General features: G+C 35.3%; 1 protein-coding gene across 1 annotated transcript in view; it reads left to right on the forward strand.

Annotated features, from left to right (window-relative positions):
- The window catches only part of PHKB (phosphorylase kinase, beta), an 82,605-nt gene extending 67,087 nt beyond the window's left edge, over positions 1-15,518 (forward strand). The window contains 9 exon segments of the mRNA XM_009572168.1: positions 1,245-1,302; positions 3,085-3,175; positions 4,452-4,573; positions 4,575-4,637; positions 8,601-8,735; positions 10,819-10,948; positions 11,360-11,467; positions 12,799-12,939; positions 14,897-15,518. Of these exon segments, the coding sequence (XP_009570463.1) occupies positions 1,245-1,302; positions 3,085-3,175; positions 4,452-4,573; positions 4,575-4,637; positions 8,601-8,735; positions 10,819-10,948; positions 11,360-11,467; positions 12,799-12,939; positions 14,897-15,034 (986 nt within the window). The 3' untranslated portion in view covers positions 15,035-15,518.
- Positions 15,519-15,960: the final 442 nt, after the last annotated feature.

A 15,960-nucleotide genomic window follows, 5' to 3' on the forward strand; every position in this document is an offset into this window, starting at 1 on the left:
TCTGCTACTGTTGTTGTTATAGATGAACTTACTGTTCACCAATAAATGTCCGGCGTGAAAAACACTGCCATTCCATCTAAGAATTTAAAATCTAGAAGCTAAATGAAGTCTAAATAATGGAATGTTTGTCACCATTTTTACCTTTAACATTATGGTCCCCACTTGACCCCTGCACAGTTGAAGAGATGTCAGTATAGCAAGTTGATGCACTATGATCAACTATGGGCTGACAAAAGAATGGTATCTATTGTTCTGATTAAAGTAATTCTCTGAATCCTGGACTACCTACTTTGACTTAGAAGCAGTGCTCTTCTCATTTCCTGCCCTCTTTTTTAGGTCATGCCTGTACAGCATGATGCTAGTTTAATACATAACACTTCACAAAATGTTCTCTTTGGTTTTGGCACACAGAAAATCAGCTTGGAGAGAAAGAGTAGTAAATCAGTAATATATCTTATATATCTGTCCAATATCCCCTGTTGTACTTTGCAACAGTGATAATTAGCTTCATTAGAGTCGTGCTGTAATGCACCTAATGACCAAAGCTAGCTCACACAGTCACTTAGGTATATTTGTGGGCACCTTATTGTGGTTATTCAGGGCAGAGCCACAAAGCAGTGCGAGATCCTCTCTTTCACACTCTCCCAACTTCCTGTAAAATGAAAGTCTCATGTGATTAACCAGGTGATCTAATGTCCACATACATCTCGTGTCTTGGAAATCAGCTCTTACAGACTTTGTCCAAACCTAACATCACTTCAATGAACTACACTGTCAACCAGAAGACTTCCCTGTTGCTTCCTGTAGGTTTTAGCTCAACAAAGAGGCAAGACAGTGGAGAGAGTATCTGCATCCTGTATCTGAAACATGATCTGCAGTTTGAGGATGTAGGTTATCATGGGGATGTAGCTTTATAGGCCAAATCTGTATGTAGATTAATTTTCCCCAATATATTGCAACAATAGGTGATACCATAAGTCTCTTTACAGCATGCGCAGCAAATTTAGCTGAAATCTGGTTTGGCTTCTTGCATAACAACATACAACTGGATGATAGGGGACATGATTGCATCTAAATTTTAGATGTTGAGCACAATAGGTAAGTGCTTTACTAAAACTGATTCAGAATTAACTGATGTAATAAAATTTACCTTATTACTATTAAATGAAAACCTGTGCAAATTTTTTGTTTGTGTTTTGTTTGTGGTTTTGTTTTGTTGTTGTTTTTTTTTTAAATGCATTTAGGTACTGTTGCTGAGCATATTGAAAGAATCTATAGACGAGCTGGCAGCAAAAAGCTCTGGTTTGTATACATATATCGTGTTCCTTTTGTTTTACAACAATTTTTTTTTTTCCTAATGTATTTATAGAGGGTAAAGCCAGATCCTTACACACTTAAAGGGGGAAAGAAAAAGGACAGCTTTACTGACAAAATTGTATTGGTTCATTGCAGCTGAAGATCTGGTCTATAATACTTTAAAAAAAATTAAGTATTTTCTTACTGTTATCTTTTAAATTATAAAAGAGTAATAAGCTGGTTTTGCTATGAGTGCTCTTGCCGATGTACAGTTCTCGTTAAATTCAAATAATGAGAAAAGAATACTAATATTCTTATTTCTTACAGGGCATGATAAAATATTATCAATAGCTTTCTGTAGCAAGGCTGGTGATCAAATATAAATCAGTTAAGCTGATATACTTACACAGTTTACTTACTGCCCCAAAATAATTTGCTTTGAGCCTGACTTTGTCACAATAAAAGGTTTCAGCAAGTATGTTGGTATTTACATGTCGTTTATTAATTTCTTTGCCCTGAAGCTCAGTAGAAATTTCATTTCTTTTTATCGAAGAAATGAGTTGAGTCTGTCCTGAATTCTGTTCTCTCACTCGGTAACTATTCCTAGCAGATGACTCTGTAAATATAAAAACTGTTTTTCATTTTTCATTTCAGTCTGTTCATACAGTTAAATGGGCTTTTGCCAATAGTAAGGTAGAACCAAAATACCTGGGTGGTATTTTTTGTAAAGAATAAAAATAAAAATTTTTTTTAGAAACAAAATATGTAAACTGTTTTTCATTTCTCTTCCATGATTGCCATGTGACATACATATAGGTTGGTGTTGCGCTACAGTGCTGCATTTGCACAGAAATTTTCTTCTTCTATAGCCCCACATATTACTACTTTACTGGTACATGGGAAACAGGTAAAGTGCCCAGAGGTCTGAAATGGAGCTCCGTGAGATTTTTTTTTTCCTTTTTTTTTTGCTTATTTGCATTTTGACAGTATCAGCTAATGCATTTTTGAAATGCTTTGCTCTTGATCTTAAGAAGTGTGTAGCAGTTTTCAAAGGAATCAACATCAACTGTTTGAATTTTTTACTAACACTACAGAATATTACAACTTGTTCATAATCTCTGTGGATAAATGATTCTTAGTAGCCTAAAAGCCTGTGCTAGAAAAGCTCAAATATGGGTCTATTAGGCTTGTATTTTTTCAGGAAATTATTATTAAAAGTATTTATTTCTTTAACCATCAACTGGATATATGAAAAAATGTTTTTCTTAGAAGTTACAGCTAGTTTTTAACCTAGCAGTTTACACAAGTCTATTCTTTTCATGCCACACATGTGAAATATTATCTCAGCATGGAAAACAAAACAAAGCCTTGGTGTTACATGTTGTACTTTCTCTTGCAAAATCTTTCTAACTCTTCCTTAAATAGACTAAAAAATTACCAAGCTTATCTTGCAAAATGATGAAAATGTCACAAAAGAGAAGCTGGCATCTCTTACCTGTCTGTTTTCAAGAATGATGCTGAGAAAAGAACGACATGCTTTTTATAGAGCTGGTAGTTTAATGAGTTCTAACTAAATTTATTTTTTCATCCATTAACCTATATCTAGACTAAAAAATGAAAATCCATAGAAGATTACATAAAATCTGATCCGAATTTTGCTTTATAAATAATATATGTATTTACTGAATTAGTTTTGAGATTTCTGCTGTGGCAGATTTCAAACTTGTATATGAATTCATTAAACTAGCTTTTGATATGTAGTGGGATTGCTCTGTTTTCTGCCCTCAGGTCTGTTGTGCGCTTCGCAGCAAGTCTTTTAGGTAAACTAGTGGACAGCCTTGCACCATCTATTACTAATGTTTTAGTTCAGGGCAAGCAGGTAAGTCTTTACTCCTTAGAAATGTGTTAAGGAATGATAACAGAGAAACTAAATAAATGCGCTTTTTAATTTTGAAGGCCTCTGATGCCTCTCTTAAAAGTACCCAATAGCTTAAAAAATCCTTATTGAAAAAGAAAAATCCAGAGAAAAAAAGATATATTGAGTATTTGCATATACTATAGGCTAATAAATTTACTTTTATTTAATGACAGAACAATACTGAAAAGACAGTTCAGTGTCTAGGTAAGAAGGCAAGAGGCATGATTTATGTAGCTCCTTAGATTTTATATATATGCCCTCTTATTTCATAAAATTAGATGGAGTCAAGTAATAAAGCTTCTTTTTGAGACTTAATGAACATGTAGCCACTCTCTCTCTAATTGAGCCTAAGACAACAGATGGGTGGCAGTTAAGCAAAAAGTCTTTCAGGATTTTAGTTTTCCAAACAAAGCTTAATCATCAGTGTTTCTTCCTTTCCTAAGGAGGAATTTTTTTTTTCCCCTCTCAGCACAGTAATTTTAATTAAGTTCATGAACAGCTGTTTCCAAATAATAGTAATTATTATGTATTTTTGTATTAAAATACATATATGTGTACACTTACCTTATACTTACCTTACACAGATTTGTCTTTGTCTTACTCCAGACTCAGGTCTTGGGTATGTCTTCTGCCACTACATAGCAATAAAGGAAGCTGCATCTGCATGCAGCATAATTTGTAGCTCTTCTCAACTTTTTAACCTAACTTGCCTTCATTGATCCCTTTATAATAATGATCTTTATTATAGGAGAAAAATTAGTGTTGCTGTGTTTTTCTGATAGTAGGTTAAAAGCAAATCAAAATTTTAACAAAAATCCAGTACCAGCAATATATTTTCTTAAAATGAAGGCTACAACTTTTAGCATATTATTAGAAATAAGAAAACAAAACTATGAATTTAATTCTGAATTTTAAGTGAGCTCCACAGCTGAAATGTCAGAAATGAAAGACTATTTAAACCTAGTGTACAGTCATGATTATACAGCCAGTTTTGAAACCAAAGCACTGGTCTTGTACTTTTATTTTCATTTGGAAAAATATATTCTGTATTTACTGTGGTCTTTAGTGAATTCTGTTATTTTAATAGCATCCAACTAACAGTATTAACTATCATCAGTCATTGACAAAAAATATTTTTGTATTGTGAAATTTTAACAAAACAGAGTTCATGAAGCTTCATTTCTGAATTGCTGTTATTCCTCTCCATATCTTCTGAATTGTTTTCCATATATCGTAGGTGACACTTGGAGCTTTTGGCCAAGAGGAAGAAGTTATTTCTAATCCCTTATCCCCAGGAGTGATTAAGAACATAATCTATGAAAAATGTCATTTACAAGATGAAAGAGAAGCCGTAGTTCAATATTGGCTGGATCATCTCAAATTCACCTGAACTTTTCAGCGGCATGCTGAAGATACGGATTGGGTCAGTAAAGTATCTATTGTTGTTCTTACTACTAGTATTGCAGGGGAACATATATACTTCAACAGAGATTGTTGCTACATTGCAAAAATGGTTTATATTAAGATGATGCAGCAGAACTTGTGTACTTCAATTTTACATTTCTAGGAAGCCTGCTTTAAATTAGTATGCCAAAAACGGGTACACAACTAATCTCAAATTTGCCAGTCAACAGCGTAAAGTGGAGGAGGGGCAGTCCTTGTAATAGCCCATTTGAAGCTTTTCTACAGCTAATACAGTGAACTATAGGATTTTTCAAAGCTTGATCCCTATCATGTTAGGGCTTTAAAACCAAGAACAGTGTAGTGGGGTTAGATGCATTCTGTACAGCAAATGAGCAGTGGCAAGTGTGCTGCCTCCGGGTCACCCTGTCCTGCTGGCAGCCAACAGGCAGAATGTTCTGCCTGGCTCACCTAGTGGCCAAGGAGGCAGTGACCAGCTGGCTAACCAGACTATGTGTAGCTCTGGCATAGACACAGTGAGTCTCTGTTAGCAATGCAGTGAGTTGAAGGGGTTCTGTTTTAGATTGCAACTGGCCTCAGATCCATATGCACTCGAGTGTATTAGTGGTGCTCCTGAGACAGTTTCTTACCTGGCAGCAGACATACAGCACAGTGGGTGCCACCCAGAGTTTCCCAGTTGCAGGGTGGATACAAAGTCTACTCACAGTTTGCTCTCTGTGCATGGGCAGCAAGGCAATCTCTACAGAGATCTTTTTATCATGTACTAGGTACAGGTGTGCTGCACATGCTTAAGGCTGGTAACTAGCATGAATTTCATTACTGGTAAACATGTGATGTGGACACAGAGTCCTAGAAGCATAATGGATCACACCAAACCAAATGCTGGTTCTTCCTTTACAGTGCCCCGTAGGTAATGTAGATGCACACAGGGTGTGTTGCTGCCTGCCCATCAGGCAGGTTAGAGGGACATGGCCAGAGGCTAGGTATGTACTGTACTGGCAGGGAGGGAAGAATTAATGGGTAGAGAGGACAGTAAGAGCTTTTACTATCAGAGACTTTCAGGACTTGAGGAAGAAGGAGGGAAAAGTGCAGTCTAGGATTAAGGCTCCTGGATGAGGCCTTTAAAAGCTCTTTGCTTGAGCAGTCACCTATGTCCTGTAGGTTTGGGGCAAATGGGTAAAGGGTAGAGACTGCATAAATGCAATAACCTAGGAAGGATGCAGCATAAATTTGATTCCCTTCTGAAACCACACAACTCTCCTCCAAGTCAACATATGCTTCTAGTTGCATTCTCTAGTTTCTAGTGAGTGCTGGGCTCATAATATAGCCTTGTGTAAAACAGTCTTAAAAGTCTGGCAACCATGAGCAACAAATCCCTTGGAAACAGTGTTTCACAGTACTTAAACTATTTCTTTTCAGAGTTTCAGCACAATAGTCTGCCTAAAAAGATCATTTGTTCTTTTAGAGTTGTCTGTAATGGGGACTTCAGGTAATAACAGCCTTCTGCAGTTCAAATGTATTTACCATTACAGCTTTTCCTAAAATATTTTGAGGCACCAAGGTATACTTCTGATACTCAGTGAATCTGAATATCTGATATCTGGCATAATGAAGACATTGTTCAAGAGCAGTTCTCTACACAAAAATACTTAACTGCCGTGGTAAAAAAAAACCTGATTTGTCCTGTAAGGTTGCTAAAAATGCCTTTTTGTTCTTCAAAAACCCCCAACACAACCCCCAGCTGAATAGTATCCCTATTACAGACACACACAACACTTCTTGACTGTTCATCAGCTACATAGTTGTCCAATTCTATAATAAATAGGTTAGGCTAAGCTATACATAGCTTAGGAACCACAGACCTGAATCAAGTTTAAAACATCATTTACCTACTGGATTGTTCTATTTAGTTTTTTGGTAAGGTGACCTACAAATAGTCTGTGCTGGAGTGTTATCATATTCCATGGTATCTGCATTTACTTTGCTATCTACAGAAATTAATTATTTTTTCACGTTTAGGAAGAGACAGATGCATTTGAATAAGCACTTCTTTGAAGAGACCAGGTGCTACTGACTGAGATTTACAGAATTCGTGAACACGCTTTAAAATTAGAACTTAAGCATTCCATCTTCCATATTTTTTTTCAGAGAAGATAGAGTATTTCAGCACTGGAGGTAGATACCAGGAGTCTTTTTTCTAGCACACAAGATTCATGCTTCCACTTTAGCAGTACATTCCAGTCATCATAAAACCAAAAACTTTTCAAATCACCTGTGTTACATTTAACTGCAAGTACATCTATCCTTTTGCACTTAAATACCTTTTCTGTACCCTCTACAGATCCATGTTACTCCTCTTTCCTCCCCTTCCTCATACCCTTCCTCATAGCTAATCCTTTTTGCAATTTTTTTTTCTTTCTTCCAAGGTTAATGCTAGAGATTCAATTTCCTTTATTTCGGTGTTATCACCCACTCCAGTGAGCAAAATTAACCTTCTCGCAGAAACACCATTGCAGTTTGATAATGATTTGATTTAGTGTCTTGTTATTGATTTGTTTTCAGGGTTTCATGTTGAAATAGATCAAGTTCCTGACAGCCCTATTACTGTAAAAACTTCCAACCAACTGACTTCTACCCACCTCTTATCAGTGAAGAGTTCGGTAGGAGGTCCGCTCTTGACTTTGCTATGTTTTGTAGGCCACTGCAAAGAAAAAATACCAGTGAATGACTTCTACACGGATACATTTGAGTCATCAGTGAAAAAAGAACCGATTCCTAAGCCAGTTGTGTTTATTAATCTTAGTAACAAGAGAAGGACACTATTCACCTGCTAAAATAAATCAAAGTAGTGTGTTCTGGATAATGTAATATGTCCATGTTGCCTCATATTCTCTTGTATCTTGTACCTTCAATGAATGGTCCTAGAAACCTCAAATTTAAAGCAACATTGAATCAGTTGGCCTGACATCTCAGAATTCTGTGTAGTTACTAAAAATCCTTCAGAAAAGATTGTGACTTGACTTACATAAACAAAAAAATTCTGTACCTTGTAGGCTAAATAATTAAATGCCTCTGGAATGTGGCTATACTGATGACAACTCTCCTAGGAATACTCTGCATTTTCTGATAAACAAAATAAGGCTCTTTGATGTAACCCAGACTTGATCAGGTGTTGAAGAAAAACTAGTTAAGTTTCTTCTCCCGTTTGATAGTAATACCTACTTGAACTGAAGCAATGTAGATGGTAAGAGACTGAGCTCCATGCTCAGTTATCTTGCTTCAGCTGTATCTATACATTATTTCATCTTTGATATTATATTAGAGGCTGTAACACTGTTTTTATATAATGTACAGAATAAAATTCAGCATTTTCCTTCAATAATTTGCAGTTTTGCCTCTCTGATACCTAAGGCTGAAAAAATCTTCACTGTTGCCATATTTTTATTTAATCAAATCTTTTCAAAACGAGTAGCAAAAGAAAGAAAGGTGTGATAGACTGCAAAAAGGAATTTCAAAGGCTAAAACTATAAATAAGCCCTGAAATTTTTTTAAATGTAATTTATGTTTTTTTTAAAACTCATGAGCAAAATGCATATGCTGTCAGAGCATAATTTTCAGTAGGAATTTTAACATCAAAAGGCAGGTAAATGTCTTAATGAACATGGGACGTAGGGGAATACGTGGTCAAATATATCTTCCGTACGAAAAGCATGCTTCACAACCCATTTCTTAAAATCTGTGCATTATCCTTTTCAGTTTGTATCATATTGCAGACAAACACGAAATCTCAGTAAATTCTACAATACAGTAAGAGTAGTAGAGTACTTGTTTGATATTTTATGCATGTCCTGACAGCCAAATAGCAAGATCATGTGCAATTCTAATGAGCTATTTTATTAGACTAATTTTTCATCTTTGGAAACCTAGTATTTAATTAATAAATGTATTCCTCCCTTTACTTCAGATGGATTATCCATGCTATGAAGTATGAATTGAAAATCCGTGCTGGGGATATGCCAGCCAAGGACTTATACCAGATGTCCCCTAGTGAAGTGAAGCAGCTTCTGCTGGATATTCTTCAACCACAGCAGCAGGGGAGGTAATGAGATGTGTGGGTTTGTGGTACCTGTTTTCATTCATAATAGGCTGTTCAAGTAATTTTCATTTCTGAACTACTTTGTATACATCTGAAATCACCAGGCATCTGCAATCAGTAACATACTTATTTAAGGAAAGGTAGCAAAAAAGCACTTTTTCATTCTTTCATCTGTGTCCAGGTTCTACAATTGTTTCTTTTATATTGCATCTTCCCTTTTCAGCTTTATCTTTGTGGAAGTCTTACTTTGTAGTAGTAATCTCTATACTTTGGCAGTAATGTGAAGCATTACATTCTTTGATGTGGGGAAAGGAGCCAAAAATTACTCAATACCGTCTACTTAAGTAACTTGTAAGAACAGTTTGTCTGCTGTTCAGTTGCCCTCTTTCTTCTAGCTTATTATATGAATTAAGAACAGATGTTCTCTAGAATTCTCAGGAGATAGCGGTGCTGCCTGAAACTTGTAATCTTTTCTCCAAGCTGTAACTAGCTGCCAAAAAGAGCATTCATTGTGATACAAAGTGTGCAAGACAGAAGTTAAAATTACAATATTTCCACTTATGTATATTGATAAGAGTAAAGTCAAGAGTCCTCCTGTAGGTTTTACTTCTAGTTAAGTTAGATTAACCTTTGGCACATAATACTGCTGATAATTTCCGTAGTCCTTGACTGAATGGATGATGGCCTTTTCTCTCAACAAAGAGGAAATATACCCATACTATTTATGGTCATACTACTTATATTCCTGCTCAATTCAAAACGCATTCTGTTTTTTTCCCCAATCTATAATGCCTGAGAAACAAGGTCCTTAAATCGGTGTCTGCTCTTTCTTGTGTAATTTGTCTGATACAGAATCTCTGAGTCCAACTGACTACGTACTCGGTATCTCCCACATGCTTTTCAGTGTCTTGGTTGTGGTTATTAATGCTTGCTGTTTAATTGTTGTCTCTGCTCATGTTGATGTTGACATTATTCCTCTAAAACCTTAGCAGAACAACCCTAGGTTTCTCTTTGCAGCATTTTCCATTATATATGATGCTATTTAGGAAACAATTTGGTCAATCACAGTAAGCAATTCAAGCACCATCCTTCATTAGAGATCTTACCTGACTGACTGTCACAGTGCCTTCTGCTTTTGATTCCTTTAATGTACGATAGCTGGGTCAGCAAAGAGCACTCTGGTTGATTTTCTGACGATGAAGATTCTTTTTTGGGGGTTATCTGAGTAAAAAAGCTAGCCAGCATATCCTTCAAAACTTCCTATCTTTAACTTCTTCCTGTACAGTATCACTAGCTTGTTTTTCCTTACCCATTAGAGACTTGTTTTTAAAAGCTCTCTTCCTGACAGGAAATACAAAACACTCTCTCCTTGCATTTTTCTTTCTGTGACAGTTTTTCCTACTGTTGTGATTTTTAGAAAAAATCTCTGCTGCTGTGATACCATATATCACTGCCAATTAATTTGTCATGCATGAAGGGCTAGTGGTATACGTACCTTCCTAACAGTCTCTCCAAGTTTTCATGGAGGGTAAACTTTTTGCTATTTTCCTACCTCTGTACACTGGGCTCCAGGATATGATACCATATAGATAAATACATATTTTTATATGTATCACCAACAGAGTGCAGACTTCCACAGGTATTCTTTTTGACCTATTTATGTAGGTCACAAGATTGCAAGTAGCCTTTTTAAAATGGAGCATTGTTCTTTTAATAGTCCAAACAGTTATAAAACTCATTCTGCTCATACAGTTCACAGGACTCATTTCCTTACCATGGTAATTTAGATAGGTCGGAGTATTTTTGACATCTTCAAATGCTTCTTTCTTTGTATTAAGAAAACAATCTTTTATTTCTATCACAACTTGTCTTTCTGTTTTTATGAATGTTTTCTTGTCCTAATCCAAGGACAGAGCTGTGTAGAGAATGAGATGGAATTGTCACAACAGGCACAAGTTTTTGGCAGTTCAGTGTTTTATTGAGAAGTGATTTATGCTTACCTTGCTGGCTTACACCACAGAACATGGCTTGGTTCTGCATCTGCAACAGTTTTTTACTTCAAGTTCTCGATTTTCTTTGTCCACAGAGGCTGGCTAAACAGAAGACAGATAGACGGTTCTCTCAATCGAACTCCTGCTGGATTCTATGATCGGGTGTGGCAGATCTTGGAAAGAACTCCTAATGGTTTAATAGTGGCAGGGAAGTTTTTACCACAGGTAAAACCAGCAGAGATGCTCAGTTATTTCTACTCTACCTGACTGTTAGTGGTGAATTGTTTTATCATTAATATCTATTTTATGCCATAATGTATTACTTAGGGTAATTTGTTCCTGTTACGATTTTAAAAAAAAAAAAAAAAAAAAAGTGTTTTCAAGTTTTCTTTTTGGATCTGAGTAAAATACAATTAGAATAGAATGGAAATCAGTTATTTCTATTAAAACACATTTCTAAAAGCTTAAGTCTAGACGACTCTCTTCAAGTCATGAAATCTGCTCCCTTTTTGATCCTACAGTGGTCATATTTCTTAGTTGAGTTATTATTTATTCAACAAGGAAATAGGCTCTACCTGAAGGTGGTTTTAATTTAATGCAAATGGTCTTTGAGTAAAAGTATTATTTGTTTTTCAGCAACCAACCTTATCGGATATGACGATGTATGAAATGAATTTTTCCCTTCTAGTTGAAGATATGCTGCAAAATATCGACCAGCCGGAATATAGGCAAATTATTGTAGAGGTCTGTGGCCTACAATGAATGGAATTTTCTAATGTACATGAATGTGTTACAGCTTAAAAAAAAAAAAGTAACCAAAGCTCAAATATTTGAAGAAATAGCATTTTAAATATAAACACTTGCTTCAATGGTTTCTCCATAGATTTTGTATAATTAAACAGGTTCCTGTTAACATGTTCAGAACTAAGTTCTTGATGTTCTTGCCCTTTAGCAAACGGATAAATATTAATGACAGTGCCAATACAATTAGGTTACAGGAGGTGAAAACTAAGAAGAATAATAATTCTAAAGTAGCTTTCCTTCATGCCTTTCCCTAACAATTTTCTAGGTCTAGGGAAAAACTGTTCTAAAATACCATTTTGCCCTGAGATTCTTCTTTCCCATTTTGCTGAGGCTGTCTAGTAAGTTGGTTTATGCTACTGAATCAACTATCTTCCAGTTTCCTTACGTTCCCATACCTAACAGTAAAGCAGGAGGCTGTTCCAACTCCTTCCCCGCCACTGCACATAATGTATACTTTTTGAACAGATCAAGAGCATCTGTACCCTTGGTAACTGACATCTGTGCTGTCAGCAGCGTTCATTGTTAGGTCCCAAGTATATGCCTCTGGTGCATGTGAGAATTCCTCCACAGTAAGATCAAATCCATCTCAATTCTGGGTAACAACTAATGGTCATGCTGCTTGCTAGAACATCCTCAATTTTTGCTAAAAGATAACACAATTATCAAAAGCCAAGATGACCAATATAGACTGTACTGCCTGCTTGTAGTTATTATGACAGGTCACTCGTCATGTTCACCTTCCTATTTTAAACCTCTTTCAAGACATAAGGAATGTAAATTCTCTTGAACCGAGACTTTTTATTGGTGTCTATTGACTTTTTTTTTTAATAAACTTTATCATAGTACGATTATACCATATGTGATTATGCCTCAAATCATCAAATGCTGAGGTTCAGTGTTTGCTGCTTTTCACCCTCTCCACTGGCTGAGCACCAGCATTTGTGCAGCCATACAGTAAACTGAATAAACTGGAAAATAACTTCCCTGGCTACCAGCAAAGTTAGATGTTAATGTCAATCATTTACACATGCTCTTTACTAGGTAGTCACCAGAAATTGTGGGCTTTTATAAAAAAGGATTTTATAAAAGCCTGCTTTTTCAGTGATTCTTTTATCAAAGTTAGAATTCTATTATCTGTGCACTATTACTTGTGCCATTATTAAATGGCTTCCCGCTTGAAAGAGGCATATGCAATTATTAACAGTGCTTTTATATAACCTGAATTTTAACAAATCAAATTTAAAGTCTTACAGTCTTTTTCTGCCTTCTAGTTGTTGATGGTTATATCTGTTATTTTGGAGAGAAATCCTGAGCTGGAGTTCCAGGACAAAGTAGACTTGGACAAAGTGGTGCAAGAAGCATTTCATGACTTTCAGAAAGATCACAGCAGTCCAAAGGGAGCTGAAAAACAAGTGAGTAAAATATTACTGTCTTAGAGAATTTACCATTCTTACTGAAGTTAGTTATAAATGTTAATTCTGTGCGGTTCAGAATAAAAAGCAATTGATAGGAGTTCAGGAACACAAATAATAAATGAATATACCCAAGTGCTGCATAAGTCTGCAAAGAGCCTATAAGCAGAGATAAAAGATGCACACTTACTTTATTGCTGAACATGGTGTGGTAAGAAGAAGACTCACAGTGTTTACATAGCTCTGAAATGAGAGTCTGGGTAAAGCTGAAATAGTTCTAATACTCATTAAAGGGGAAAGAATTAGGGGGGAGACTAGAACAGAGGAGAGTTAAGAATAACAAAAAAAGAAGGAAAAAACTAAAGCTCAGCAAGGAAGTGTGAACTTACGATCTTAGGTACACAGATACTAAGAAAAATTTAGTGGCCAAAGAACTCATATTAACGATACTAATGTAAGAATTTGAAATGCAAAACTGTTCTTAGCTACTGATTTTTGTGCTAGAGTTGTATTCATGACCTAGCAAGCTTTTAATCTCTGAGGCGTAAAATCCAAATAAATGAATCTTGATCATTAAGTAGCTTTTAAGATTTACTTCACTGGGATTTTAGGTTTTATGCTTTAAAGACCTCTAAATATTCTTGCTACATGTTTTGGTGCCTCAAAGCTCTGAAATTCTGTAATAAAGCCAGGTTCATTGAACTGGTTGAAGGAAGAAATACAAGTAAAGCAGTGGGACAAGTCCCTGTGCTACTGAGGATGATCTTTCTCACTCAGTCTGGCATTTTATTGTGCACAATATATTTGGAGGTATCTGTGGTAGCTCTGGATAATCTATTGATTCATAACATATTGATATGCAACAGCACTTCCTGTTGCTGAATTTAGCTCCTTTAAAAGATGATGCATTCCTTAAGAATTCTTTCAAAAGTTTCAAGATTCACTTTTTTGACACTACTTTTTTGTAGTAAGATTTGAAAGCAAGCCCAATATCCAGCCTTAGCAACATATGATCTTGCACAATACCTTTGTTTTTAAAAGGACACAATTTTCTTGAAATTATGATTCTTTTGGCCTGCCCATTTTGGAGGGTAAATGACTCTGTGGTTGCAGCCATAGCAAAATCAGACTTATCATCCACACAAATGGCTATTAAGTGCCAGCTCCTCACAGTATCTTGAATATGCTACTGATTTCTGTGACAAGCTGGAAATCCCCAACGGCTATGAACAGAAAGAAAAATCTCATGTGAAACCCAATTTTTACTGGTGCTGCCCTAGCCTCCATTAAAGTGATAGATTTTTTTTTTCCCCAAGCCCACATCTACTTAGAATGATGCCTTTTTGTCTTTTAGAAAGAAATCCCAATTTATAGTTGTGAATAGTACCTTTAAAAGTGGTGTTGTTGGCAATTCTACCTCCTTACATTAAAATTTTCTGGAACCTCATTCTCCCATATTCCCAGGTATATGCCTGCTGGCAGGTAGCTGTAGCCTATTTAGGATTGTTCTGATGATACTCTGTCTCAGGTTTTCCTAACAAACACTGCTAAAAGAAATCCTAATTTGTCTGAACCATGTCTCTTCCATTAAACTGACTTTTAAATATTTTGAACTTTGTTAACTCCTGTTAACATGTAATAAATGTCAAAAGTATTTACTCCAGTAATTTCAAACACACCCTAAAACTACAGAAGTCTAATATTTTCATCACACAATCTCTGCCCTTGATTTAATAAAAGTAACCAATTTCCTGAATTAAAGAGTTGAACCTTTATTATAGTAGCCAATATATAATTTGAGAATATGCAGATGTTTTAACATCATTAACTGTGCAAAGCAGGTGTTCAGTGAAGGAAACCTATGCTGTTGATCTGATTAATGAATTTGTTCATGTGCTACCTGTGGTTTGGTTCTTGAATTTAAAAAAATTTGGAAACATCTTTTCCCTCTCTGCAGGATGACATGACTGCATTCTACAACACTCACCCAATTGGAAAAAAGGGAACATGCAGCTACTTGAGTAAAGCTGTGATCACTTTATTGCTGGAAGGGGAAATGAAACCAAGCAATGATGATCCTTGTACCATTAGCTAAAGCTTGAAACACAACATAGGAATTGTTGCTTTATTTAGTGTTCTATGTATTTTTCATGCATATATTAAAATACTATTTTGAAGAGTAACCCTGGCTAGTAATACAAATGCATACTATCCTTTGCTGAAAGAAGTGCCATTAAAGATACTAAGTGCCACCTAATTTTTTCTTTTCTCAACTATTGCAGCATGAAACTCCGAGCACATGGAGTTAGTCCTATGATATTTGATTAAGTTGAATGGGATTGTATTTATGATCTTAAAATATGCATTTAACATAGTTGGTAACTTCAAGAGAAATGCAGTATGAGATTTTGTCTTTATACCTCTATTTATTTATAATTAAAACCAAGTTTATTGTAAACTCTAAATGAAATTCAGAAAATACCATAATTAACATGCATACCAATCAGTGTGGAAATATGAAAATAGGATTTTTTTTTTATTAGTCTACACACAAATCAAAGGTGAAAGTTAAATAGTTGTTATTCTTTAAAGTTTTTCTGTACCAGTTCAATTGACAGCGTACATTTAGGTTTTTTTTTTAATTTACCAGTGGATAACTTGATACACAGGTTTCATCCTAATAGAGCAATTTTTTATCTCTAGCAATAAATATCACTGCAGTTTCCCAATTGTTGTTTAAACATCTATAAGCTAACAAGGGAAACGTATGGTAACAAGACAAACGTTTGTTTAAAAAAAAGGGCAAACAAGCTGTATTTAAAATTAACATCAATGAAGAAAAAACTTTGTATTACATAAGCTATCAGTGTATTAAAGAATTCAAGATACACATATATCTCCTAAATGTGTGAAAATACTGTATGCTATATGCTTTATTTTGGTGAAAGCAATAAAAAGCAAATGCTTGTAAAAAAACCTGTCAGTAAAAATACTTTGTTACATGCAAAGACTCCTGTTGAC

Source organism: Fulmarus glacialis, unplaced genomic scaffold, assembly GCF_000690835.1.
Source record: "Fulmarus glacialis isolate BGI_N327 unplaced genomic scaffold, ASM69083v1 scaffold23442, whole genome shotgun sequence".
Classification (NCBI taxonomy): domain Eukaryota; kingdom Metazoa; phylum Chordata; class Aves; order Procellariiformes; family Procellariidae; genus Fulmarus; species Fulmarus glacialis.